At 41.8% G+C, this 27,234-nt stretch overlaps 4 protein-coding genes across 6 annotated transcripts; 2 read left to right on the top strand and 2 right to left on the bottom strand.

Moving 5' to 3' along the window:
* Positions 1–1,071: 1,071 nt before the first annotated feature.
* Positions 1,072–6,577, bottom strand: LOC119011710 (solute carrier family 22 member 5-like). Of its 2 annotated transcripts, none has more exons than XM_037085046.1 (11): positions 6,455–6,577; positions 5,434–5,863; positions 5,212–5,315; positions 4,780–4,934; positions 4,437–4,608; positions 3,444–3,585; positions 3,230–3,324; positions 2,405–2,619; positions 2,108–2,290; positions 1,839–1,974; positions 1,072–1,629 (listed from the first exon to the last, which is right to left on the bottom strand). In XM_037085046.1, exons 2-11 carry the CDS (start codon positions 5,788–5,790, stop codon positions 1,539–1,541), a joined length of 1,650 nt encoding a protein of 549 aa, XP_036940941.1. In that variant the 5' UTR covers positions 5,791–5,863; positions 6,455–6,577; the 3' UTR covers positions 1,072–1,538. The 2 variants fall into 2 exon arrangements, with proteins under 2 accessions (XP_036940941.1, XP_036940940.1); XM_037085045.1 differs by lacking the exon at positions 6,455–6,577 and adding an exon at positions 6,211–6,444.
* A 1,001-nt stretch (positions 6,578–7,578) lies between these two features.
* LOC119011711 (solute carrier family 22 member 5-like) lies at positions 7,579–12,558 on the bottom strand. Its single transcript, XM_037085047.1, has 11 exons — positions 12,535–12,558; positions 12,024–12,453; positions 11,805–11,908; positions 11,330–11,484; positions 10,987–11,158; positions 9,773–9,914; positions 9,562–9,653; positions 9,023–9,237; positions 8,727–8,909; positions 8,475–8,610; positions 7,579–8,265 (listed from the first exon to the last, which is right to left on the bottom strand). Coding segments are annotated over exons 1-11 (1,722 nt in total). The 5' UTR covers positions 12,537–12,558; the 3' UTR covers positions 7,579–8,174.
* Positions 12,559–13,658: 1,100 nt separating this feature from the next.
* LOC119011283 (solute carrier family 22 member 5-like) lies at positions 13,659–19,704 on the top strand. Its single transcript, XM_037084255.1, has 10 exons — positions 13,659–15,599; positions 15,718–15,821; positions 16,099–16,253; positions 16,425–16,596; positions 17,450–17,591; positions 17,711–17,805; positions 18,282–18,496; positions 18,611–18,793; positions 18,910–19,045; positions 19,351–19,704. Exons 1-10 carry the CDS (start codon positions 15,243–15,245, stop codon positions 19,439–19,441), a joined length of 1,650 nt encoding a protein of 549 aa, XP_036940150.1. The 5' UTR covers positions 13,659–15,242; the 3' UTR covers positions 19,442–19,704.
* A 1,159-nt stretch (positions 19,705–20,863) lies between these two features.
* On the top strand, positions 20,864–27,130 carry map2k2b (mitogen-activated protein kinase kinase 2b). 2 transcript variants are annotated; one of them, XM_037084643.1, is made up of 11 exons: positions 20,864–21,855; positions 21,964–22,174; positions 22,308–22,454; positions 23,200–23,277; positions 23,517–23,568; positions 23,689–23,813; positions 24,228–24,441; positions 25,035–25,087; positions 25,216–25,277; positions 25,425–25,470; positions 25,720–27,130. In XM_037084643.1, the coding sequence occupies exons 1-11, from the start codon at positions 21,767–21,769 to the stop codon at positions 25,828–25,830; spliced, it is 1,188 nt and encodes a 395-aa protein (XP_036940538.1). In that variant the 5' UTR covers positions 20,864–21,766; the 3' UTR covers positions 25,831–27,130. The 2 variants fall into 2 exon arrangements, with proteins under 2 accessions (XP_036940538.1, XP_036940539.1); XM_037084644.1 differs by having other exon boundaries at positions 24,228–24,426.
* The last annotated feature ends 104 nt before the right edge of the window (positions 27,131–27,234 follow it).

Here is a 27,234-nt window from a genome sequence, read left to right on the forward strand (position 1 = left end):
TAACTAAGTTGGTAGAGCAGGCATCTTGTAAACGGAGACTTTGCCTCCACCCTGGGTTCAAGTCCTGGTCCTTCACTTCATCCAGTTTCTTGTAATCTCTCTATCTCTCTTGTCAAAGGAGGCCGAAACAAATTTTAACAGGACAAACTCAGATAAACAATTGTCAATGTGATTTTTTTTTTTTAAAGGTCCCTTTTTTTTATTGTTATCTCATTTATCTGGTCCCACCAGGTTTGACACCTCCCATCTCCCATTGTCTGAGAGCGCACCTGAATGCATCGTCAGTTCAGCAATGACCGGATGAACGGAGAAAACAAGAGCGCCTGCGTGCCTGTTACTATGGTTACAACTCCAGCCCCATAGTTACGTGGAGAAACATCAGCTTTCGTCTGCGCAACCGTTACAAGGGGGATGCTTTTTGGTCATTTTGCTAACAAGAGGGAAGGCATCACCCCTCAAATCGCCGACTGATTTTAGCTAAAACTGGAGTTGAACGGGCCAAGTCCGCCCACCACCGCAGCGCCATGTTGCCTGTTAGGGCGCAGGACCGGAAGTTTTTTTTTGCTGTATGGCGCGAATTAGAGTCCTAAAAAAAGACACACACACACACACTTGATCTTTATCTTATTCGTAACGTGCAAGCCGTGCTTTCCACCATAGTATAGTCTATAGCAACCGCCATAGCAACGTAGCAGCGTCTACAGCAACCACCATAGCAACGATATCATATGTAAACAGCTTTCTGGCGAAACCTGCAATAACCTAAAAATAAAACACTACGTAAGATAAAGTGCATATTTCTCGATAGAAATGTAATCAAAACACATTCTAATGTACTACCTATATAAAAATGTTGCTTTGTTCACTTGAAATAAAACGACTGGAGGCCATGTTTTTTGGTCTTGCAGCCAGAAAGTTGACGGTCATGTGACCAGGACGCAGACAAGAGACATCTCACAGTTTAAAAGGCCTTATTGTGAAACTTCTACGTTTTGCCCTCTGTACCAATGTAGCTATTACACATTTTCATGTGAGACTGGGTTGTATATGTATACATTGGACAAAATAGTGTGATTTCAATTCCTTTTACTTTATAAATGGTTTTACCATACATGACACTCAGGGCATGTATGGAACTGTATTGTTATTCAAGTCAGTTGCAACAGTGCATGAAAACGAATGACCTATCTTGCAATGTTAAGAAATCCTTCAAATAACAATTGATCATGGCCCGAGGCCTAATATGTAATCCAAGAAGTTTTTTCATACATGCTGATTACAAACAGGTCAAATGATAATGATTACAAGACTAACACTTCTGTTTATTAGTCAACAAAATGTGGCTCAGCGAGTTCTTCACAATTAAATCTTTTCAAGTTGCTATAAATGTAAATTATAAACATGAATGTGACAAGAGAAGCTCTGAGGCTCTCTCTCCTGTACAACATTATGTCCAACCCATCAGAAGACAGAAACACAGTTTGTGTTTTAAAGGCTTTTGTCTTTAGACTGATCGACTCTTGCTGTCTAATGTTCTGTCAGCAGGGGGAGCGGTTGTTCCTTTCTCTACAGTCTCCAGTTGTGTCTGACTGGGCAGCAGCTGTTTTCTCTGGACAGCAGCAGAAGCAGCTTTAAGATACAAAGAGACACAGAGAGAGATGAAAGAGAGAGACGGACTGTTGACATGCACATTATCACAAACAAAGAGATAAAGCTGTCATGCAGTTCACTCTACAACATGTTTGTCTCTTTGCTGTACAGATTTCTGATCAACACTATTTGTTTGAGATTTTACTTCCTTTGTGTTTTTCAACACAGTCTCACACACAGTAACTTACCTTCTGATGGGTCTAGCCTGGCTGATAAGGTCAGGAAGTTTGCTGTTTCTGGTGTCTGGCAGCAACAAGCCCGCAGCAGCAGCCATGAGGCAGACTGTACCAAAAATAATGTACGGCAGGACCCTGCTGTAAACACCTGTGAACAGAACGAAGGCCACTTTACTGACCACAGTCACTGATCTGTTCATTTCCATGGGTGCATCACCTTTATTACTATATACAGGGATAATACAGGGACCTTAATACAAAATATTATCAAAGACACTTGCCCATGTAGATCACATAGGGAGACATGATGGAGCCAGCGAATGCAGCAGTGGTGGTGATCCCTAGGCCCATGTTCCTGACCACAGTGGGCATCAGCTCGGTGACAAACACAAAGAGGAAGACGTAAGCACCAGCCACGCCCACTTTTCCCACCAAGGTGAACACCTGGACCATGACAAGCATGTCTGAGGAAAAACAAATGTGATTGTTAAACAAGGCATGGACAATTGTACAAAAGGACTGTGTCATCTTCTCCTTTCAGATATTCCTGATTCAGTCAGTGTTGTACTGATTCAGACCTTCAGGAACCAGCTGGATGAGCAAGAGCATGATGCCACAGAGGATCAACATGCAGAAGAGGAGAGTGGGTCGAGGTGCACGGTTGACCAGCAGCCCAGTGGCTACAGTCACCACAATGTCAATGGCTGCTGAGATGAAGCAGTTGAGGTAGACGTTTCCATTCAGGTTACTGGTGTTGAGAGAGAGACCAAAATAGACCATGGCAACGGACATCCTGCAGAAATACAGAATCAACACTGCATGAAGAGGGTAGACACTGTGCTGAAATGATATTTTCATCTCAAAATTGTTCTTTAAGGCTGCAATATTGTTCCCAATTTCACTACAAAATGCTGACACAATTTAGTGAAGTGAAGTTGAAGAAGCTGCAGTTTAAATTTGAAGCGTTTGAACTACTGACAGAGAAAAGTGGACAAACAGCAGGACAATAAATAAGTCAAAGTTATTAAAGGGGAACTTTGATATCTTTAACTTAGACCCTGTTTTAATTGTTAGTGTCTAATTGACTAATGCTGACAACATTTTATGAAACTGGTCCACTATTGAACAAGACTGCTGCAGCCAGCAGCTGTGACATGAGCTGCAACTTCTGTATTGTAATCCTGCAGGAAATATTGTATCATCAAAGTAAGAGAATTAAAGTTCTTCATATGGCCACAGACTGTCATGGTTTGAGTTATTTCCTGTTTTATTTTGAAGTTCCCTCCTCGTGTCAGGTTTTGATTTCCCCCCTCTACCTTTGTCCCTTTTCCACCTTTTTCCTTTTCACCTGGGTTTTACAGTATATTCAGGAAATCTACCAATGGAGAAAATAAATACATTACCATATGAAAACACCTAGAATTGTAATATTCCTCATGTTGGGGGTGCGTACCAGGTCCAGATAAGTGTGTGTCATCTCCTCTTCACCTTTATCTTTCTGTTTTAGACACATGAAAAGAAACAGAACAGTCGCACCTGGTTATCACAGTTTGAGCCATATTTTATTCTGTACCTCAACAGCTTCCACAGCATGAGGAGTGAAAATGGAATAAATACCTTTAGCTCCAAGCACTGGCCAGCCCTGAATATCACCTCAGGCACGGGGACTCTGTTCCTTTTGGCAGCATTTCGTATAACAAGTTCAGCCTCGTCAACCCGACCTTTCTGCAGAAGCCAACGTGGAGACTCAGGAATGACCCTGAGCAGAAGGAGAGAGAGACGGAAGTTCATTTAAATTGAAAAAATGTGCACAAGTGTTGAACCATGTTAAATATTGACATAAGAAAGCCATCTGAAAATGTTTAAAAGCTTCAAGGGGATGTATTTGTATCTGTTAATACATGTATGTAATCAGTTCATACAATCAGAAATCAAAACATGTAAACTTTGCAGAGAATATGCACCAAGTGTCAGGACTGACATCAGTGTCTGATCTGAAGAGAAGCGCTAACAGGGTGAAGACATACAGACCAGTTCAGGATCCATGAATACATAAAGACAGACACTCATTTACACTGAGAACCGGTCTGAACCAGCCAAGTCTGACTGTCTTGGTAGACACAGAGGTACATTCTTATTATTATCCAGTTCTGCAACAACCTGCAGTCAACTTACATATCTGCATCTGCAGCTGAGTGAAGAGCAGACCTGAGCAGAAATTCTTCATCGCCTTTGAATAGATTATGACTGAACTTTGGTTTTGACAAACTGATTTCATGTGTTTTCTAAAAAACTGTTTGCAACATCAGAATTGTGTTTGTTGACTTCAGCTCAGCATTCAGTACCGTCAAACCCATGAAGGAACACGGCCCACTCTGGGCTTCAGTACCACACTTTGTGTTTCTTTCACTCTCAAAACAAATACACATGCTCGCCAGATCAAGATCTTCATGACTGGAGGTGGTGGTTCTCATGTTGTCAACAGGAGCTGCCAGAACAACAAATAACTGTTCCTTGAAGAAGCTTTAAATAGAAGAGGGTTTGGTATAAAGTGACGGTGATATGTGACATGGACCACCGATCAATAGCCCTTATCAGCTGATCACTTACCACCACATTGGAATATATATCAATCCGGGGATGGCAGAAGCTACCAGCAGCATCCTCCAGCCTCGTATGAAGTAGGCAAAGAGCGGCAACAAGGCGTAGCCGATGCCGTAACATACACCTTGGGCTAGCAGACTGAATTTTATCCTTGCAGACGGGCCCAACATCTCAGACCCTGATGAAGAAGAGGAACACAAGCACAGCATTAAGATGAGGCACAACATGAACGTGTAGATCGAACTGTCTGCAGACATATTGAATTCACTGGTTCAGGACAATGCTGCAGTTGAGAGAGAGGTAGGGACTCTTTTGAGACCGACAGAAGTGTGTGTGCTGCCTCTCTCACCCAGTATGAGCGATGTGCCATAGTTGGAGACTTGGCCAAGTCCTTTTAGACAGTTGAGGACACAGAACATGACCCAACTGACGGAGGCAGCCTGGATTAAGGCAGTGACTGACTGTAAGACCATGGTGAAAAAAAACACCGGCTTTCTGCCAAACCTGCGAGGCGATGCACCGAAACATGAAGTTAACAGAGCATGAGTGATCTTTACGTACACGTCCTCACACTGATGACATTTAGCTTCTATCATCTGATCAGTCAGTTCTTCTCTTATTTGTCTGCTAGAACAACAGTAAAGTAAGTATGATGAAGGTTAAAATGTATTAACAAATATCAGAGCTAAAACAATACAACAATTTATCAACTGGCAGATGTTGGCAGAAGTTGTCATCCAGCTAGAAGAAGTACATCAAGTTTAAAAAGTGTCGCTGTTACCTGTCTGAGAAGGGACCACTGATGAGGGATCCAATCAAGACTCCTACAAAGAATAAGGAGGTGGAAAAAGGGACCTTCCATGCATGTTCACACACCAGATCCCACTGTCAGTGACAGGAGAGAAGACGTCATTCAGGTGACAGCAGGACAACTTCCATAGAAATCTGACATTCTCTGAGTGAAATCTAAATGAAACTGAAGTCACAGAAGGGAGAGTTTCACCTCAGACACAACAGTGGAGCTGTATATCTCAGTGCTGAACACCCATCCATCCACACATTGCTCTGTGTCATTGCTGAGTCCAGCTGTCTGCGTCCAGCTTCCGTTCACTTTGTACCGGGAACAGCTGTCAGGTCCGATCCAGCTGCGCTGCTCCACATCTGTGCCGTTGCGCGTGGAGTCGATGGACTCTTTGCAGTGATACTCTGGTGTATCCGACACGAAAACCACGATCACTCCCATGTATCCACTTGGAATTGCAGCTAAACTGAGCTGAACAATTATTAAAATTTGAAAAAGTCCATAGTCTCCCAGAAAAGACGTTAGTTCATCGAAGTCTTTCACTTTTGGGTCCGACATGATGACTGACTGCTGGTGCGCAAAGTGGATCCACAGCAGGAGGCTGTGTCGGATGAGCTGCTGGCTGTAAGTCCTGTTTCAAGGAATGTCAAATCATTTACTGATACACAAGTATAACGGCGGTGTTTGATGAAGAGCCAGCGTTTGTCACGTGAGGCTTCATTTAACAGCCACATAATATTTTCACATTCACAAGTGCCCTAGTCGACACACACACACACACACACACACACACACATGTTTTGACCGTGTTAGCAGATTATTAACTATCCCAAAATGAAGTCTCTGCGTGGACACGTTGAAAAACCACAGCTGTCGCACAAACGAGTTACAACCTGCTTAGCAATTAACCTGTTCGTATCGCGGTCACACTGACACTTGTTGCCTCCCAGCAGTTACTAAACAGACTGGGTTACTTACTTTGCGTGACGGAATGTGACTAAGTACATTTACTCAAGTGTTTTACACTAAAGTACAATGTTGAAGAAGTTCGGGTTGAGTTTTTCCATGTTTCTGCTAGCTTGGAGGCAACAGCTGTACTCTGACAACTTCAGTTACTCTACAGAACAAATGCTGCATCGGAGCCAGGGTAACGTATTGTTTAAGAAATGCATTTTATTCGCATGCTGACTTTTAAAAATGTGTGTATACATGTGCATTTTACTTAGAATGTTCTGCTCCAGTTTACAATGGTCCCGTAAGTTTCGCTGTCAACTGTCCGGTGATCGACAGCCAGTCATTCTACGCAGGCGTCCTGTGAAGGCAGGAGGGGTCCTCTAGGCTCTCCCTCTGTCGCCGTAAGCACGCGTCACTACCGGTGCGCCTGATGTCCGCTGCTGTACTCTGGCTGTACCCAATAAAGAAGCCCAGTGACATATATAAATAGACATATAAACATAGACATATATACGTATTCATATATTCATCGACATGTATACATATTGATAGACATATATACATAGACGCCTCACTATGGGACTTCAACCGTTGCTGCGATACGTCTGCGCGGCCGCCATATTGGATGTGGCAGCTCTGCTCTGTGAACTAATACAAGTCAATGGAATGAACTTTTTAAAGCGCCCTTCTACAAAGTGCTAGAAGGTAATGCCTATCGTTTAAACATTCACACTCGTACCAATATATTCAGGGAACAGATAGATACCAAAAACAACGTCTGTATTGTTCTCTGATGATTATAAACGTTAACTACTCGTTAGTATACAGGTTGGCACCAAACCCAAGTGTTTACAGCTGCCAATGTATGTAATGCTGTTACTGTGATGATAAATGACAGTTGAATATTGAATCTGTGTTTATAATAAACCAGGTCCTGACATGTAAATGTGACATCTGTGGGAATAAGAAGCACCAACGTTTACATGCAACTGATTTAGATCAATTGTTCTTATAAATACAGTGATTTTTTTGATAATCTAAGTACTAACAATTAAATAATATGTGTTAGTTAAGTTAAAAGAAAATGATAATACCACACAGCTTTTATGAGGATGGGCTGGTAGTGGAGAAATAATGTTGACCAAAAGTTGCCAGCCAGGACCTGCAATGCCCCCAAAGACGCTTCCGTTAAAAAGGCCGCTGAGTCATGTATCACCTGGGGGGCAATCAAAGTCTTGGACCAGCAGTTTTGTGATAAAGTGATGTGGTTTCAAGATGATGGGGGGTGGTCTATTCTGATTATTACTGGAATAATATTGTCCATGAAAACACAGCAATAGACACAATTCTCCCTATTACAAATTACTAACTAAAACAACATAAAAATAATTTTGAAGCTGTTATTTTAATGTCAAATAGTTACATAATGTTGCCTTAACGCACCGCAGGTTCTGTCATAGCCCCTTGTGATAGACACAACATGTAACAACACCATGGAAACTACAAACAGATTGTTGTCACACTCAGATAACACAGCTGTCTGCTTTCAGATGTTGTTTTGCTTTCAGAATACATCTTGCTAATCTGTACTTTGACAGGTATGACAATGCACTGACTTGAATAACAATACAATGAATGACAATACAATACATCTTACAATGTTAAGAAATCCTTTAAATATATCATCAAAATAGTCTTTTCATACATGCTGGTTACAAACAGGAAGAATGATAATCATTACAACTAGTCTGTTTATTAGTCAACAGAATATAGTGGTTTGAAAAATGTTTCCCATCAAGCTCTTTACAATTAAATCTTTTCAAGTTGCTATAAATGTAAACTATAAACATTAATGTGACAAGAGAAGCTCTGAGGCTCTCTCTCCTGAACAACATTAATGTCCAACCCATCAGAAGACACAGCAACACAGTTTGTGTTTTAAAGGCTTTTGTCTTTAGATCGATAGACTCTTGCTGTCTAATGTTCTGTCAGCAGGGGGAGCGGTTGTTCCTTTCTCTACAGTCTCCAGTTGAGTCTGACTGGGCAGCAGCTGTTTTCTCTGGACAGCAGCAGAAGCAGCTTTAAGATACAAAGAGACACAGAGAGAGATGAAAGAGAGAGACGGACTGTTGACATGCACATTATCACAAACAAAGAGATAAAGCTGTCATGCAGTTCACTCTACAACATGTTTGCCTCTTTGCTGTACAGATTTCTGATCAACACTATTTGTTTGAGATTTTACTTCCTTTGTGTTTTCCAACACAGTCTCACACACAGTAACTTACCTTCTGATGGGTCTAGCCTGGCTGATAAGGTCAGGAAGTTTGCTGTTTCTGGTGTCTGGCAGCAACAAGCCCGCAGCAGCAGCCATGAGGCAGACTGTACCAAAAATAATGTACGGCAGGACCCTGCTGTAAACACCTGTGAACAGAACGAAGGCCACTTTACTGACCACAGTCACTGATCTGTTCATTTCCATGGGTTCATCACCTTTATTACATCAGTCAGTCATACAAAATATTATCAGAGACACTTGCCCATGTAGATCACATAGGGACACATGATGGAGCCAGCGAATGCAGCCGTGCTGTTGATCCCTAAGCCCATGTTCCTGACCACAGTGGGCATCAGCTCAGTGAAGAACACAAAGAGGAAGATGTAAGCACTAGTTGAGCCCATCCTTCCAACCAAGGTGAACACCTTGAGCATGACAAGCATGTCTGAGAAAAAACAAATGTGATGGTTTAACAAGGCATGGGCAATTTACAAAAGGACTGTGTCATCTTCTCCTTTAAGATATTCCTGATTCAGTCAGTGTTGTACTGATTCAGACCTTCAGGAACCAGCTGGATGAGCAAGAGCATGATGCCACAGAGGATCAACATGCAGAAGAGGAGAGTGGGTCGAGGTGCACGGTTGACCAGCAGCCCAGTGGCTACATAAACTGCAATGTCAATGGCTGCTGAGAGGAAGCAGTTGAGGTAGACGTTTCCATTCAGGTTACTGGTGTTGAGAGAGAGACCAAAATAGACCATGGCAGAGGACATCCTGCAGAAATACAGAATCAACACTGCATGAAGAGGGAAGACACTGTGCTGAAATGATATTTTCATCACCAAATTATTTTTAAAGCTGCGATAATGTTCCCAATTTTACTACAAAATGCTGACACAATTTATTGATGTGACATCGAAGAAGCTGCAGCTTAAATTTTATGTGGTTGAACTCTTGACAGAGCAAAGTGGACCAACAGCAGACCACAAGATTTTGATTTTCCCCCTCTACTTTTGTCCCTTTCCCACCTTTTTCCTTTTCACCTGGGTTTTACAGTATAGTCAGGAAATCTACCAACGGAGAAAATAAATACATTACCAAATGAAAACACCTAGAATTGTAATATTCCTCATGTTGGGCGTGCGTACTAGGTCCAGATAAGTGTGTGTCTTCTCTTGACCTTTATCTTTCTGTTTTAGACACATGAAAAGAAACAGAACAGTCGCACCTGGTTATCACAGCTTGGGCCAGATTTTATACTGTAGCTCAACAGCTTCCACAGCATGAGGAGTGAAAATGGAATAAATACCATTAGCTCCAAGCACTGGCCAGCCCTGAATATCACCTCAGGCACGGGGACTCTGTTCCTTTTGGCAGCATTACGTATGGCAAGTTCAGCCTCGTCAACCCGACCTTTCTGCAGAAGCCAACGTGGAGACTCAGGAATGACCCTGAGCAGAAAGAGAGAGAGACAGAAGTTCATTTAAATGTGCATTTGGCAACACAGGTGTTGAACAACATTAAAAGCTGGAGTTAGATAGCCATTTGAAAATGTTTAAAAGCTTCAAGGGGATGTATTTGCATCTGTTAATACATGTATGTAATCAATTCATACAATCAGAAATCAAAACATATACATTTTGCAGAGAATATGCACCGAGTGTCAGGACTGACATCAGGGTCTGAAGTCTGTCTGGAGATCAGAGGAGGTTGTGCCACCTTACCCAACATCCACCTGGCCCTCCACCCAACCATTGGCACCTGGGACCTCTATGATGGACTCCATCTTCACAAAGAGAAGGTGAAGATCTTTGCAAAGACCCACAAAGACGCAGCCCTAGGATGCAGTCCTTCCACCCTCTCTACTACTAGAAGCTTCAGAGACCATCCAAGACCTCCTCTTCTCCATCACCAACCCAGGATCATCCCCCCTGCTGTGAGGAGACACAACAGCTCAGCCTGGACCTCCCACTCCCCACATGCCCACCACCTCACCACCGTGAAACACAACCAGAGGAGACTACTTTCCCCCTCCTCGGTGCCTGCCCACCACCCCCCTTAACAGCATCAGCAGCAGACCTATGCAGCAGCACCTGACCCTCCCCGCCCACAGCAGCTGTCGCCCAGCCCACTGCCACAGTCCCTCCCCCTGCTACCTCTGAGCTGGGATACATCAGGGAGATGCTGCACACCCTGTGCACCCGCCCTCTGTCAAGCTAAGATATACATATTTAGAACACTTTCCAATTTGTGTAACAGAACAACAATATGTTGTTAGTAAGTAATTATAGCAAGAGTATTATTCAGTACAATGGCAATATTAGTGCAGCATCATAGTGTCATCCAGCCCATTGCGCTGTACAGTAGTAGGAGGTGGTGGTTCTCATGTTGTCAACAGGAGCTGCCAGAACAACAAACAACTGTTCCTTGAAGAAGCTTTGAATAGAAGAGGGTTTGGCATAAAGTGACGGTGATATGTGACATTGACCACTGATTAATAGCCCTTATCAGCTGATCACTTACCACCACATTGGAATATATATCAATCCGGGGATGGCAGAAGCTACCAGCAGCATCCTCCAGCCTCGTATGAAGTAGGCAAAGAGCGGCAACAAGGCGTAGCCGATGCCGTAACATACACCTTGGGCTAGCAGACCGAATTTCATCCTGGCAGACGGGCCCAACATCTCAGACCCTGATGAAGAAGAGGAACACAAGCACGGCATTAAGATGAGGCACAACATGAACGTGTAGATCGAACTGTCTGCAGACATATTGAATTCACTGGTTCAGGACAATGCTGCAGTTGAGAGAGAGGTAGGGACTCTTTTGAGACCGACAGAAGTGTGTGTGCTGCCTCTCTCACCCAGTATGAGCGATGTGCTGTAGCTGGAGACTTGGCCAAGTCCTTTTAGACAGTTGAGGACACAGAACATGACCCAACTGACGGAGGCGGCCTGGATTAAGGCAGTGACTGACTGTAAGACCATGGTGAAAAAAAACACCGGCTTTCTGCCAAACCTGCGAGGCGATGCACAAAAACATGAAGTTAACAGAGCATGAGTGATCTTTACGTACACGTCCTCACACTGATGACATTTAGCTTCTATCATCTGATCAGTCAGTTCTTCTCTTCTTTGTCTTTCTGTCAATCCTGCAGTTTTTCTTCAGCTGTTTGATTTGGCTGCTAGAACAACAGTAAAGTAAGTATGATGTAAGTAGAAATGCATTAACAAATATCAGAGCTAAAACAATACAACAATTTATCAACTGGCAGATGTTGGCAGAAGTTGTCATCCAGCTAGAAGAAGTACATCAAGTTTAAAAAGTGTTGCTGTTACCTGTCTGAGAAGGGACCACTGATGAGGGATCCAATCAAGACTCCTACAAAGAATAAGGAGGTGGAAAAAGGGACCTTCCATGCATGTTCACACACCAGATCCCACTGTCAGTGACAGGAGAGAAGACGTCATTCAGGTGACAGCAGGACAACTTCCATAGAAATCTGACATTCGAGTGAAATCTAAATGAAACTGAAGTCACAGAAGGGAGAGTTTCACCTCAGACACAACAGTGGAGCTGTACATCTCAGTGCTGAACACCCATCCATCCACACATTGCTCTGTGTCATTGCTGAGTCCAGCTGTCTGCGTCCAGCTTCCGTTCACTTTGTACCGGGAACAGCTGTCAGGTCCGATCCAGCTGCGCTGCTCCTCATCTGTGCCGTTGCGCGTGGAGTCGATGGACTCTTTGCAGTGATACTCTGGTGTATCCGACACGAAAACCACGATCATTCCCATGTATCCACTTGGAATTGCAGCTAAACTGAGCTGAACAATTATTAAAATTTGAAAAAGTCCGTAGTCTCCCAGAAAAGACGTTAGTTCATCGAAGTCTTTCACTTTTGGGTCCGACATGATGACTGACTGCTGGCGCGCAAAGTGGATCCACAGCAGGAGGCTGTGTCGGATGAGCTGCTGGTTGTAAGTCCTGTTTCAAGGAATGTCAAATCATTTACTGATACACAAGTATAACGGCGGTGTTTGATGAAGAGCCAAATAATTCTCTTACATTCACCAGTGCCTTCGCCGTCTCACACACACACACACACACACACACACACACACACACACACACACACACACACACACACATTTTCTGCATGTCAGCAGATTATTAACTAACACAAACTGTCTCTGCACTCCATGGACATGTTGAAAAAACACAGCTGCCACACAAATGAGTTACAACCTGTTGAGCAATGAACAGGTTCGTATCAGACGGTCAAGCTGTCACTTGTTGCCTCCCAGGAGTTTCCAAACAGCTTGGGTTACTCACTCTGAGTGACGGAATGTAACTAAGTATATTTATATGGGGGCGCCATTTGTGAAGTTGCACATGCTAAAACAAACAGCAACAAACCATGTTAAAAAAAAAAAAAAAACATACGTGATTTTTTTTGTATCAGATTTGCAGCAATATTTGTGAACTTTGTGATATTTACCTCTGTGAAGGGGCTGCTGTCGCCGACACGGCCCAATGTTTTCAGCTGAGTCTACTGACATGTTGGCAGGCAACATGAGAGCACGGAGACAGTGACAGAGCAGCGCACTCACTCCGTCTGACCACCCGAGGAACACCTATTTAGATTTAACACTGAAATTATATTTTTATTATATTACAAGAGAGGTAAATATCACATAGTTCACAAATATTGCTGCAAATCTGATCAAGAGTTAAAAAAAAAAAAAATCACATGTTTTTTGAACATGGTTTGTTGCTAAATGTGGGGAAATGTTGCTGTTTATTTTAGCATGTGCAACTTCACAGTCAAGAGCTGTACAAAGACACAGTGTTATGGTAGTTCGGGTTGAGTTTTGTCATGTTCTGCTACTTTATACTTCCACTCCACTACAGCTTGGAGGCAACAGCTGTGCTCTTATCTGAATACTTTACTTACTTTAGTTATACATAGACATATAGCTACACCATAGACATATACACATAGACATGTATACATAAAAATATATCCCATGAAAATACATAGACATATACACCATAACATATATACATAGACATATATACCATAACATATATGCCATAGACATACTGTATATATAGATGTATAAACATAGACAAATATACATAGATGTGTATACATAAACATATTTACATAGAAATAAATACCATAAACATAGAAACATAAACATATAACCATAGACATATATATATACTTGGACGCCTCACTATGGGGGCCTGCCCATCATACATCTGCGCGGCTGCCATATTGGATGTGGCAGCTCTGCTCTGTGAACTAATACGCAATAAGTCAATGGAGTTAACTTTTTAAAGCGCCATTCCACAAAGCTCTGGAAGTGAATGCCTCTCATTTACACATTAACACTCATACCAATATATTCAGGAAACAGATAGATACCAAAAACAAATGTTGTGAATGTTACAGCTGACAATGTATGTAACGCTGTTACAGTAAATGACAGTTAAATATTGAATCTGTGTCTTGACAAGGAGTTTGGATCCTACTGCTGTAACTGCTGGGGGACAACGCCCGTCAGTGTGACCGGTATGAACCGGTTAATTCCTGCAGCAGTGCACTGTGCCTTCAATTAAACTGGTCTTTTGGTCATTTTACCTGCCATTTGTGCGTCAGCGTCTTTAGTTTGTGTTAATTAATATTCTGTTAACACAGTCACATTTTGTAGACCCCTCTTAAGGGTCTCACCTCCCTATACGGAACAAAAATGGGTCTGGATATGATTAGGTCTAATTACCAAAACCTGGATGACTACAGACCTTCATCAACAGGATATGTTTAGGACTGTGCTTGAAGTCAGGTGTGTTGTAATTATGGATATTATTAGACAGAATATCCAGGTCGGTGCAGCGTCCTCTTCAGTAGTGGGCGGCTGTGGCTCATGGATAGAGCTGGTTCGATTCCCCTGGTCTGCATGTTGAAGTGTCCTTGGGCAAGACACTGAACCCCAAACTGCTCCTGATGTGTATGGCATCAGTGTATGAACTAATGTAAGTCGCTTTGGAAAAAAGTGTCAGATAAAATGCCCTAAAAATGAAAATGGTGGGAAATATATTCATGCCTTTCGAGATCTTCATGCCTTTTAAGATATTTGTGCCTTCTAATTTAATTAAAAGTATCTGTGCAACAGTGTAGAAATACTCAGTCATAACTGGTAGCTAAAGCTACAAATGTAGTGGAGTTGACGTGTGTGTGTGTGTGTGTGCCTCTGACAGGTCCATGTCAGTATGCATCGTTGGCTCCTTCATGGTTTTCAACAGTGTGTTTTGTAAGTGGCCCATATAAGTAACGTGTTTGACTGCATGTGGAGTTTTTCCCCCCTGAAAATAATGAATTAAATCATGATAATAAGGACTGAAATTAGGCTGAGTGGGCCTTCTTTCAAATGATTTATGTTTAATCATACTCAAATGTATCGAAGTTGACTTGTCTGTTAAAAACAGGCTTCAGTAGTCATGTCAGATGACTACACCTGGCTGTTTCCTCAAGCTACATCACAAATGTGTATGTTTGACTGTTTCACAGTTACAGGCTAGTCATATATGCAGTGCACCTTGGGCTACATTGCTGAGGGAGTAATCAGTTGCATTTTGCAACCAGTTCAACAAGTTACTTGTGCTGTTTTTCACCTATATAGGTAGAGATGTACTATCTGTAAAGCCAGCAGCTCATCCGACACAGCCTCCTGCTGTGGATCCACTTTGCGCACCAGCAGTCAGTCATCATGTCGGACCCAAAAGTGAAAGACTTCGATGAACTAACGTCTTTTCTGGGAGACTACGGACTTTTTCAGATTTTAATAATTGTTCTGCTCAGTTTAGCTGCAATTCCAACTGGATACATGGGAGTGATCGTGGTTTTCGTGTTGGATACACCAGAGTATCACTGCAAAGAGTCCATCGACTCCACACGCAACGGCACAGATGTGGAGCAGCGCAGCTGGATCGGACCTGACAGCTGTTCCCGGTACAAAGTGAACGGAAGCTGGACGCAGACAGCTGGACTCAGCAATGACACAGAGCAATGTGTGGATGGATGGGTGTTCAGCACTGAGATGTACAGCTCCACTGTTGTGTCTGAGGTGAAACTCTCCCTTCTGTGACTTCAGTTTCATTTAGATTTCACTCAGAGAATGTCAGATTTCTATGGAAGTTGTCCTGCTGTCACCTGAATGATGTCTTCTCTCCTGTCACTGACAGTGGGATCTGGTGTGTGAACATGCATGGAAGGTCCCTTTTTCCACCTCCTTATTCTTTGCAGGAGTCTTGATTGGATCCCTCATCAGTGGTCCCTTCTCAGACAGGTAACAGCGACACTTTTTAAACTTGATGTACTTCTTCTAGCTGGATGACAACTTCTGCCAACATCTGCCAGTTGATAAATTGTTGTATTGTTTTAGCTCTGATATTTGTTAATGCATTTCTACTTACATCATACTTACTTTACTGTTGTTCTAGCAGACAAAGAAGAGAAGAACTGACTGATCAGATGATAGAAGCTAAATGTCATCAGTGTGAGGACGTGTACGTAAAGATCACCCATGATCTGTTAACTTCATGTTTCTGTGCATCGCCTCGCAGGTTTGGCAGAAAGCCGGTGTTTTTTTTCACCATGGTCTTACAGTCAGTCACTGCCTTAATCCAGGCCGCCTCCGTCAGTTGGGTCATGTTCTGTGTCCTCAACTGTCTAAAAGGACTTGGCCAAGTCTCCAACTATGGCACATCGCTCATACTGGGTGAGAGAGGCAGCACACACACTTCTGTCGGTCTCAAAAGAGTCCCTACCTCTCTCTCAACTGCAGCATTGTCCTGAACCAGTGAATTCAATATGTCTGCAGACAGTTCGATCTACACGTTCATGTTGTGCCTCATCTTAATGCCGTGCTTGTGTTCCTCCTCTTCATCAGGGTCTGAGATGTTGGGCCCGTCTGCCAGGATGAAATTCGGTCTGCTAGCCCAAGGTGTATGTTACGGCATCGGCTACGCCTTGTTGCCGCTCTTTGCCTACTTCATACGAGGCTGGAGGATGCTGCTGGTAGCTTCTGCCATCCCCGGATTGATATATATTCCAGTGTGGTGGTAAGTGATCAGCTGATAAGGGCTATTGATCGGTGGTCCATGTCACATATCACCGTCACTTTATACCAAACCCTCTTCTATTTAAAGCTTCTTCAAGGATCAGTTGTTTGTTGTTCTGGCAGCTCCTGTTGACAACATGAGAACCACCACCTCCAGTCATGAAGATCTTGATCTGGCGAGCATGTGTATTTGTTTTGAGAGTGAAAGAAACACAAAGTGTGGTACTGAAGCCCAGAGTGGGCCGTGTTCCATCATGGGTTTGACGGTACTGAATGCTGAGCTGAAGTCAACAAACACAATTCTGATGTCGCAAACAGTTTTTTAGAAAACACATGAAATCAGTTTGTCAAAACCAAAGTTCAGTCATAATCTATTCAAAGGTGATGAAGAATTTCTGCTCAGGTCAGCTCTTCACTCAGCTGCAGATGCAGATATGTAAGTTGACTGCAGGTCGTTGCAGAACTGGATAATAATAAGAATGTACCTCTGTGTCTCTACCAAGACAGTCAGACTTGGCTGGTTCAGACCGGTTCTCAGTGTAAATGAGTGTCTGTCTTTATGTATTCATGGATCCTGAACTGGTCTGTATGTCTTCACCCTGTTAGTGCTTCTCTTCAGATCAGACACTGATGTCAGTCCTGACACTTGGTGCATATTCTCTGCAAAGTTTACATGTTTTGATTTCTGATTGTATGAACTGATTACATATATGTATTAACAGATACAAATACATCCCCTTGAAGCTTTTAAACATTTTCAGATGGCTTTCTTATGTCAATATTTAACATGGTTCAACACTTGTGCACATTTTTTCAATTTAAATGAACTTCCGTCTCTCTCTCCTTCTGCTCAGGGTCATTCCTGAGTCTCCACGTTGGCTTCTGCAGAAAGGTCGGGTTGACGATGCTGAACTTGTTATACGAAATGCTGCCAAAAGGAACAGAGTCCCCGTGCCTGAGGTGATATTCAGGGCTGGCCAGTGCTTGGAGCTAAAGGTATTTATTCCATTTTCACTCTTCATGCTGTGGAAGCTGTTGAGGTACAGAATAAAATATGGCTCAAACTGTGATAACCAGGTGCGACTGTTCTGTTTCTTTTCATGTGTCTAAAACAGAAAGATAAAGGTGAAGAGGAGATGACACACACTTATCTGGACCTGGTACGCACCCCCAACATGAGGAATATTACAATTCTAGGTGTTTTTATAGGGTAATGTATTTATTTTCTCCATTGGTAGATTTCCTGAATATACTGTAAAACCCAGGTGAAAAGGAAAAAGGTGGAGAGGGGAAATCAAAACCTGACACATGAGGAGAAAACTTCAAAATAAAACAGGAAATAACTCAAACCATGACAGTCTGTGGCCATATGAAGAACTTTAATTCTCTTATTTTGATGGTACAATATTTCCTGCAGGATTACAATACAGAAGTTGCAGCTCATGTCACAGCTGCTGGCTGCAGCAGTCTTGTTCAATAGTGGACCAGTTTCATAAAATGTTGTTCCCATCAATTAGACACAAACAATTTAAACGGGGTCCAAGATACCAAAGTTAACCTTTGATTTATTTGTCATCTGATGTTAGTCTGTCTGTCAATAATTCAACAACATAAAATAAAGATGAAAATATCATTTCAGCACAGTGTCTTCCCTCTTCATGCAGTGTTGATTCTGTATTTCTGCAGGATGTCCGTTGCCATGGTCTATTTTGGTCTCTCTCTCAACACCAGTAACCTGAATGGAAACGTCTACCTCAACTGCTTCCTCTCAGCAGCCATTGACATTGCAGTTTATGTAGCCACTGGGCTGCTGGTCAACCGTGCACCTCGACCCACTCTCCTCTTCTGCATGTTGATCCTCTGTGGCATCATGCTCTTGCTCATCCAGCTGGTTCCTGAAGGTCTGAATCAGTACAACACTGACTGAATCAGGAATATCTTAAAGGAGAAGATGACACAGTCCTTTTGTAAATTGCCCATGCCTTGTTTAACCATCACATTTGTTTTTTTCTCAGACATGCTTGTCATGCTCAAGGTGTTCACCTTGGTTGGAAGGATGGGCTCAACTAGTGCTTACATCTTCCTCTTTGTGTTCTTCACTGAGCTGATGCCCACTGTGGTCAGGAACATGGGCTTAGGGATCACCACCACTGCTGCATTCGCTGGCTCCATCATGTCTCCCTATGTGATCTACATGGGCAAGTGTCTTTGATAATATTTTGTATGACTGATTGATGTAATAAAGGTGATGAACCCATGGAAATGAACAGATCAGTGACTGTGGTCAGTAAAGTGGCCTTCGTTCTGTTCACAGGTGTTTACAGCAGGGTCCTGCCGTACATTATTTTTGGTACAGTCTGCCTCATGGCTGCTGCTGCGGGCTTGTTGCTGCCAGACACCAGAAACAGCAAACTTCCTGACCTTATCAGCCAGACTAGACCCATCAGAAGGTAAGTTACTGTGTGTGAGACTGTTGATGAACACAAAGGAAGTAAAATTCTTCCAAGTGTGAGACAACAAACTGAAGCAACAAAATCTTGTGACTTTATTACTACTATTACTGCATCAAGAGCAGGTCTGGAGCAGCATTTTCACTGATGAACAAATAGTGTTGATCAGAAATCTGTACAGCAAAGAGACGAACATGTTGTAGAGTGAACTGCACGGCAGCTTTGTCTCTTTGTTTGTGATAATGTGCATGTCAACAGTCCGTCTCTCTCTTTCATCTCTCTCTGTGTCTCTTTGTATCTTAAAGCTGCTTCTGCTGCTGTCCAGAGAAAACAGCTGCTGCCCAGTCAGACACAACTGGAGACTGTAGAGAAAGGAACAACCGCTCCCCCTGCTGACAGAACATTAGACAGCAAGAGTCTATCGGTCTAAAGACAAAAGCCCTTAAAACACAAACTGTGTTGCTGTGTCTTCTGATGGGTTGGACATTAATGTTGTTCAGGAGAGAGAGCCTCAGAGCTTCTCTGCTCTTTTCACATTCATGAATATGAAAAGTACATTTATGTCAACTTGAAAATATTAGTAACCGTAATAAAGACTCATATGTTTAAAACCACGATAAATGTTTGTTGTCTAATAAACACACTTTTTTATTGATGCACTGAATGTCTTTGATCCTGTTTGTTACCAACATGTATGAAAACCTTTTTTAATGACAGTTCAATCCTCGGCTGTGAAGAAGGGTTATTTTTAGAACAATTTCTCAATATTGTAAGATGGAGCATTATGTTTTCATGCTATGACTTCAATGACAATAGATTTTTGGTATATGGATATGGTATGGGTACCTTTTATTATACAAACGTATACAGAGTGAAAGTTAAATTTGATGGTTTTGACCAGTGTACTTATATACAAGAATGATAATATCTAAAATTATATTTCAAATGGGCTTAAAAAAAAAACAATCCAGTTAATTCATGCCAGTATTGCCACGTGTTTGTTCATGGAGGGAAATGTTGGGTCTCCAAAAAAAAAAAAAAAAAATGAAATAAATCACAAGTATGATCTATACCCCCCACCACTCGAAATGAGATGATGAGATAACTTTTGTTGTAATTTGGACTTCAACAATGTCATTTTAAGTAGTTTTTAACTCAAAACAGCCACTGATGGGATGAAAGAGGATTACTATTCTGCATGTGCATCTAGAGATTACTTTTTTAAACCAGGGAGTACTCTTTCTGGGTGATCAGAGTTGGTAGCTTTGTGCCTGCCTCTTGTCCCCTCCGCTGATGACGACCACAGTTGGATTATCAGATAACCAGAGACAGGAAAAACTTGCCAGGACTCCACACCCTAAAACATCCAGGATCACGCTGTCTAAATTGATTTTATTCATCTGATTCATCTCACATGCGTTAGGGAAGTTGCTGCATGCTGCATTATAATACAGTGGCCCTGTGTAACAGAGGGGCCTTGTTGTAACACCTTTATTATTTCTCTTACTATCTCTTGGCACATATTCATGAGGTTATACTGCTGAGTTAACAAACAGTAATTGACACATATGTTATTATTATTATGAATCTCATAGCATACCAACACTGGTTGATCAATGGGTCTCTGTACATGTGCATGTCATGAGAGTGGGATGTCATAACATGACCAAATCAAGTTAATAACGGTTTGGAGCGTAAATGTGACAAATATAAAACGTGATTTATTTTCTATTAACCAGCATGCGTGGACAGAGGGGTCATTACATAATCCCGTTCACAGCTGACTGTCAACACTGGAAATATCGCGAGAGTTCGAGTGTTGCTAGGCCCCAGTACTGCCCCACCTCTGCCGCTGATTTTAGTTCTGGGACCCGGTGTCCGTTCTGCCGCTGCAGCCACACACCTGCCAGTGCCATCGGAAAGACGTGGCAAGGATAAACTAACTGACACTTCAGCCTCATTCGGCTGGGGCTCGTAGCTTGAGCGATTGGGAGGGCAACGGCACTGGAAGTGTTTGTAAAGTCAGCTCGCGTTATATGTCGTAACGCTGCCACCAGGCAACAGTCGGCAGATGAAGTTAGCAAGCTAGCTAACGTGAAGTGTTGCTAGTGATGGCTCTGCGTTTGACAACATTCTGTTGGCCGTTACGTTGTAGTTAGTCGGTTAGCTCAGCGTGTGTGAATTTACAATCACTTCTCTCACGTTAATGCAGTGACAGTAATGCCAGTTATCCCGCTAACCCGCTTATACACGGTTACGTCTCAGCTGTTAAAACAACCCAGTCCAGTTGGCTAACGTGAACTTTACATTAGCATTTAGCTAACGGTACCGTTACACTACCCCTCTGTTGTTGTTGTTTTGTTGTTGGGTTGTTGTTTTTTTTGCAAAGTTGCCGTTATGCTCATTGAGTTGTGAAGCAGAGATACCCTAAGTTGAGTCATATTTAAGTGTGCTAACTATACCTTATAACAGACAGCTAACAATTAACTCGGGTTAATAGATCTTTAACGTAAGTCCAGATAGCATCTACAAGATAGTGCGCTATTGAACCTCAGAATATTGGCTAAAGATATAAAACTACTTGCTGTGCTGATCACACATAGCATTATTTTGCCCAGTCAGTCATTTCCCAGTCAGAAATCTCTACGTGGAGAGGTGTTAGATAATAATTGTAGCTCGGATAAAAGTATCACAAAGCTCATAGTTGACTCACAAGTTAGCATGGCTCCTAAAAAGAGACCAATGCCCTTAAATATTGCACCTTCTGGCGATGGGTTATCCACCTCCACCAACTCTGATGTTGCATCTGAGTAAGTTCATCCAGGAACCACATCAGTATCCTCATATGTTGTTTTAAACTGTAGTCATTTGTGACATCTGGTAGATGCTTGATTCTTGTTCTGTATTCATATTCACAGGGCTAATTTAGAGGCACTTAAGAGAATATTGGAGGAGTTGGACCTGGATGAACAACAGAAGAAGAGGTTAGAAGCTTTCCTGACCCAGAAGGCCAAAGTGGGGGAGATGAGAGATGATGACTTTCAGCGCATCTGTGAGCTGGGTGCAGGCAATGGAGGAGTTGTCAATAAGGAATGCCACAAACCTTCAGGAATTATCATGGCCAGAAAGGTCAGCTACAGACACACTGTTCGATTAATGAGATTTATGTGAACCAGTTGGGATTTCAGCATGTTGATCTTCTACCTACTGGTGGTATCATCACAAAAACACTTTTCATATAACCATTTTCTTTCCTCTTCAGCTTATTCATCTTGAAATTAAACCTGCTATCAGAAACCAGATAATCCGGGAGCTTCAGGTGCTGCATGAGTGTAACTCTCCCTACATTGTGGGCTTCTATGGAGCATTTTACAGCGACGGAGAGATTAGCATCTGTATGGAAAACATGGTGAGAATATCAATTATTAATTAATTAATTATTTTTGCCTTTTGCATACGCTCATGTGTCAGCAGCAAAACTTATGTTTTTGTTTTGTTTTCTTTCTCAATGTAAAGAATGTTGAACAGCATCATTTGTACATCATTTTGGACAAAAGCATCTACCAATGGATTTCGTGTAGATTTAAATTGCCTTGTTTGTGATTTCACAGTATAAAATGTAAAGCAAATTCACATTGGTAAATGATGACTTGAAACTACACAGTGCCACACTAGACAGTTCTTAAAAAGATGTATCCGAGTTTCCTGGGGATGTCACTCGAGAGGTTACTGAGGAAATGATGATGGTTGATACGTCTGGTAACAAAGCATCATAATCACTGATGCACCAGCGCCACAATGCTTATAAAGCATTAGCTGGGTGGACTAAGCAATACTTGCAGTGTTAGAAGTACTAATAATGTCGCTAGAATGTCGCTAGAATGGATCTTCATGAACGAATGATACGCTGCACAAATTACTCTTAGAAGGAGGATTAGTGTCTCATTATTCACACACAGTATCATGGGGGCTGAGGAATAAGCTAGATATGTTTCACTGGTAATGAACCACTGTTCTCCTTTAGTAAATGAACCCAGTGCACATTGCAGTCAAGGGGAAACGTGATCTTGTTAAAATTCAGTTTTTGACGGGATGTGCTTTTAGCAGTCTATATTATGACATGTTATTCATTGTGGTGTCATTTTATTATGCAGGATGGTGGATCTTTGGATCAGGTTTTAAAAGAAGCCAAGAGGATCCCAGAAGACATCCTGGGCAAAGTCAGCATTGCTGTAAGTGTATATTTCTCTTGTATATTGCACGGGACGTTATGTTATTATTCTTGGCATTAATGATATAACAGTTTGTTTAAGTTGTTTTTCTCTTTCATCAAGATCTTGACTGTCATGAGCTCAAAATGAACAGTGGATAGCATGGGCCTGGATGTATTTCATGCTTGTTTCTGACTGTTGTTTCCACATAAAGGTTAGATACAGTTATTGACTTGTGTAACTTCCTCTTTTTGAAACAGGTTTTGAGAGGCCTTGCCTATCTAAGAGAAAAGCACCAAATCATGCATAGAGGTACTTGTTCAATCCTGATTCTTGTATTTCACAAGTAGAGTTTCATTTGACTCATCACAGCTAATCAAAAAAGAGATGTCCAGTCGTGTTAAGTTTTCAGGATGTCCTTTTGACCCCCAGATGTGAAGCCTTCGAACATACTGGTGAACTCACGTGGGGAGATCAAGTTGTGTGACTTCGGTGTGAGCGGGCAGCTCATAGACTCTATGGCCAATTCCTTTGTTGGTACAAGGTCCTACATGTCAGTAAGTTGGTCCTCCTATCCTCCTCTCATTCTTCACTGTATTGTATAGACCTCAAATTTCCAGTAAATTATTATCCAACCAAACTTCAACCAGTGCCGTTATGTAAAGATAAAATGGTAAATGGTCTTGCTTTTCCAGTGTACTGACCACTCAAAGCGCTTTACAACACTTGTCACATTCACCCAACACACACACATTCATATACTGATGGCCATGCAAAGCGCCACCTGCTCATCAGGAGCAATTTGGGGTTCAGTATTTTGCCCGAGGACACTTAGACAAACAATTTTCTAATTTAAACTTTCATGGACGGCCTTATTCACACACAGTGCGACAAAAAAGAAACCTCAGAGCAGCATCTTTGCATTTGTTGAAATAATGTTAATAGCTGGTTGTTGTTTGTTTGCTGTGTAGCCTGAGAGACTGCAGGGGACCCACTATTCTGTGCAGTCAGATGTGTGGAGTATGGGCTTGTCCCTGGTAGAGCTGTCAATCGGACGCTTCCCCATCCCTCCCCCAGACGCCAAAGAACTGGAGGCCATATTTGGACGTCCCATCTTGGATGGTAGTGAGAGAGAGACACACAGCACTTCACCCAGACCCAGACCAACAGGTAGACCTGTTAGCGGTGAGCAACACACAGTTTAACACTTTGTGATACGCAACTTTTGTATTTAAGTCACTCTAGGTTGCAGCATGAGTTATAATGCAGTCTAATGTAAGTAGTGGTTGTGATTCGAGTTTCCTCTGAGACAGATTTCATTCAGTTTTAAATGTTTTATTTATCTGTTCCTGCTGGTTGAACAGTTTCAACAGTAAAAGCATTAATTGTCACAGGCACAGTTAAAAAAAATACCTGTACATGGAAATTCTTCCCTCTCAGCACTGTTTTTACAACATGACAACATAAAGATTAAAGTTTAAAATATCACACAAAGACACTGTAAGAATACTGAAATATCCAGATGTAGATATGCAATCTACAGTATGCAAATATACATTATCAAGTAACAGTAATACAAATGCATAGTATTATACATTGTAGGTGCAAATGTATAAATCTGCCATTGTAATCTAATTTATGGCAAAATAGGAACCAATCTTCCAGGGTGCAGGATTCTGTTGCAGCTCCTCAGTTTAAGCTGGTGGAATGATTTCGTATTCAACAGTCTTGTGTGAAATATTGAAGATAAGTCACATTAACCTCAGCTCCTTTTCCAGGTCATGGACCCGCAATGGCCATCTTTGAACTACTTGACTACATAGTAAACGAGGTAGGAATCTTGAGGTGTTGTCCAAAGAAGAACAACGTACAGTATTTAGTGTCATGCTTGTAAAATCAGGAAGCTGAACCTTCCCTACTATGATTAGATGGTCATTAAACTTTGCTCTCTTTTTTTAGCCCCCTCCCAAACTACCACATGGCATCTTCACCTCTGATTTTCAGGACTTTGTAACAAAATGGTGAGATGACATTTTAGCCTGAAAACATAACTCAATAATCCTTTAAACACACACAGATAATCTTTGTTGTGTGTGTACTTTACCTCTCAGAACATGTCGTAGACAAGTAGTCCAATGTTTTGTTTTTTTTTCTTTTTTTCTTTCCAGTCTCATCAAAAATCCAGCAGACAGAGCTGACTTGAAAATGTTGATGGTGAGTGTCTGCACTTAGACCATAGCTTAAGTTCAGATCACACAAGTCTCTTTTGGCCTATTTGCACAAGAAACACATTAAATACCTGACAGGTTGAAGGTCAAGACCACAAAAATAGTTTTTATAGAAAATCTTCAGTTAAACCAAAATATTCCGTCACCTCAGTCACACTGAGTTATGAAGTTAGAATGAAGCAGAAAAGTCTATTCGTTTAAATTCATTTTCATTTCATTATCATTTTGTTTGCAGAGCCATACGTATATCAAACGGTCGGAGGTGGAAGAGGTGGACTTCGCCGGCTGGCTTTGTAAAACCATGGGGCTGAACCAACCTAGAACTCCCACACGTGCTGCAGACTGAACACCCGCTCTGTACTTACTTAGACACCACACACACACACACACACACACACACACACACACACACACACACACACACACACCAGTATGTACATGTAAAAACATGGAGAAGCTGCTGCCTAAACATACACACCTTGTTTGCCACATCCACCCTCAGGTGAACCTCTAAAGTCTCCATCTAACAAAGGAACTCTATTGACATGTAAAACAGATGATCACATGCTAGGAAATATGCTCTTTCTTCAGTTTCCACCTTTTGTCTGAAGTCAGTACACAGGGTTTCTGTTACCTAGACATTTTACCTCTTAAATCAATTACAACACAATTTCTGAATGTTTGTTGGAAACATGGAGAACTTTGTTCATCTCCTAATTTGTGTTAAGGCACACTATGCAGTTTTAGGGAAGACACTTTAATTACAGAAAGACAAAACAAACTAATAAACAAACTCTTCATTTGCATAACTGAATAATCTTGATAACAAACTGACCTTAAAGGACAACATAATTTCACACTGTTTTACTACTTGTTTATTTTTGGCGGACCCTGCCATCTTTCTAGCTTCAGTGTTCTGGGACCTTACTTTCCTCTGAGAACAGCTTGTTTATTCAGTTGTGGAAAAAAATGAATATTTCTGAGTTTGATTTATTACCTGAGTAATATTGTAAATATTAACACTCTGAGTTTGAATTTCTTCTCCAAAACTCCATAGTGCCCCTTTGAGTTCAATTCAAGATAACTGGTAAATTGGGATTATTATTATTATAAATGCGTATTTTAAAAGCCATTAGGCTTTTGTTCAGCTTGACCTACCATCCTGCTGTCATACAGACTACACATTACTGTATTGAGCATGGAGAGAAATCCCTTAAACAGAAAATGAGAATATACAATAGCTGTGGAATTTGATTACACGTCTTTTGATTCTGCCTTTCAGTTTTCTTGTTGGAATTTCTCAGAGGTGTTCTGAGGCTTACAGCACGAGTGTCAATCGCAGTTATTACAATCACGGTTAAGCAACTGTACAGGCAGATACAGGCATAATTTCTTTTTTATATGTGTTATGCAAGCACATTGAGAATTGTTAGAATAAGTTTATTTTAGTAAACCGGTTGTGTTATGTCCGTCTGTTAGCAAGAGATGATTGAGTTGAGGAAAGTTGTTGTTTCGGGAGGGGATGCATTTTGTTGACTGATTTCTACAAATTTTGAGATGTCTTGAGGTGAAGCACAATGTTTCAAACATTTAAGCATGACCCTCATGTCAAAGCCAAAAAATAATAAAAAAGTTGCAACCTTAAATGCACTCACTGCTCCCTTTTTATGATATTAATTTAAAGCAGCTTGTTCGGGTACCATCAGCCTCGGATTAGCTACAGTGGAAATCCCTGGACGGTACCTGCTGG

This window comes from Acanthopagrus latus, chromosome 21, assembly GCF_904848185.1.
Source record: "Acanthopagrus latus isolate v.2019 chromosome 21, fAcaLat1.1, whole genome shotgun sequence".
NCBI classification, from domain to species: Eukaryota; Metazoa; Chordata; class Actinopteri; order Spariformes; family Sparidae; genus Acanthopagrus; species Acanthopagrus latus.

What these genes read in the sequence shown, in the direction of transcription:
- LOC119011710 (XM_037085045.1), bottom strand. Translation starts at nt 6,239, where the DNA reads ATGTACTTAGTCACATTCCGTCACGCAAA. An exon ending in TGGCACATCGCTCATACTGG is followed by an intron (nt 4,609 to 4,779) that starts GTGAGAGAGGCA and finishes CTTCTTCATCAG; the next exon opens with GGTCTGAGATGTTGGGCCCG. An exon ending in GCCAGTGCTTGGAGCTAAAG is followed by an intron (nt 3,325 to 3,443) that starts GTATTTATTCCA and finishes TGTCTAAAACAG; the next exon opens with AAAGATAAAGGTGAAGAGGA.
- map2k2b (XM_037084643.1), top strand. Translation starts at nt 21,767, where the DNA reads ATGGCTCCTAAAAAGAGACCAATGCCCTTAAATATTGCACCTTCTGGC. An exon ending in TGGGCAAAGTCAGCATTGCT is followed by an intron (nt 23,278 to 23,516) that starts GTAAGTGTATAT and finishes TTTTTGAAACAG; the next exon opens with GTTTTGAGAGGCCTTGCCTA. An exon ending in CTGACTTGAAAATGTTGATG is followed by an intron (nt 25,471 to 25,719) that starts GTGAGTGTCTGC and finishes TTTTGTTTGCAG; the next exon opens with AGCCATACGTATATCAAACG.
- LOC119011711 (XM_037085047.1), bottom strand. An exon ending in AGTGGTCCCTTCTCAGACAG is followed by an intron (nt 11,485 to 11,804) that starts GTAACAGCAACA and finishes ATCGCCTCGCAG; the next exon opens with GTTTGGCAGAAAGCCGGTGT. An exon ending in GCCAGTGCTTGGAGCTAATG is followed by an intron (nt 9,654 to 9,772) that starts GTATTTATTCCA and finishes TGTCTAAAACAG; the next exon opens with AAAGATAAAGGTCAAGAGAA.
- LOC119011283 (XM_037084255.1), top strand. Translation starts at nt 15,243, where the DNA reads ATGTCGGACCCAAAAGTGAAAGACTTCGATGAACTAACGTCTTTTCTG. An exon ending in AGTGGTCCCTTCTCAGACAG is followed by an intron (nt 15,822 to 16,098) that starts GTAACAGCGACA and finishes ATCGCCTCGCAG; the next exon opens with GTTTGGCAGAAAGCCGGTGT. An exon ending in ATATATATTCCAGTGTGGTG is followed by an intron (nt 16,597 to 17,449) that starts GTAAGTGATCAG and finishes CCTTCTGCTCAG; the next exon opens with GGTCATTCCTGAGTCTCCAC.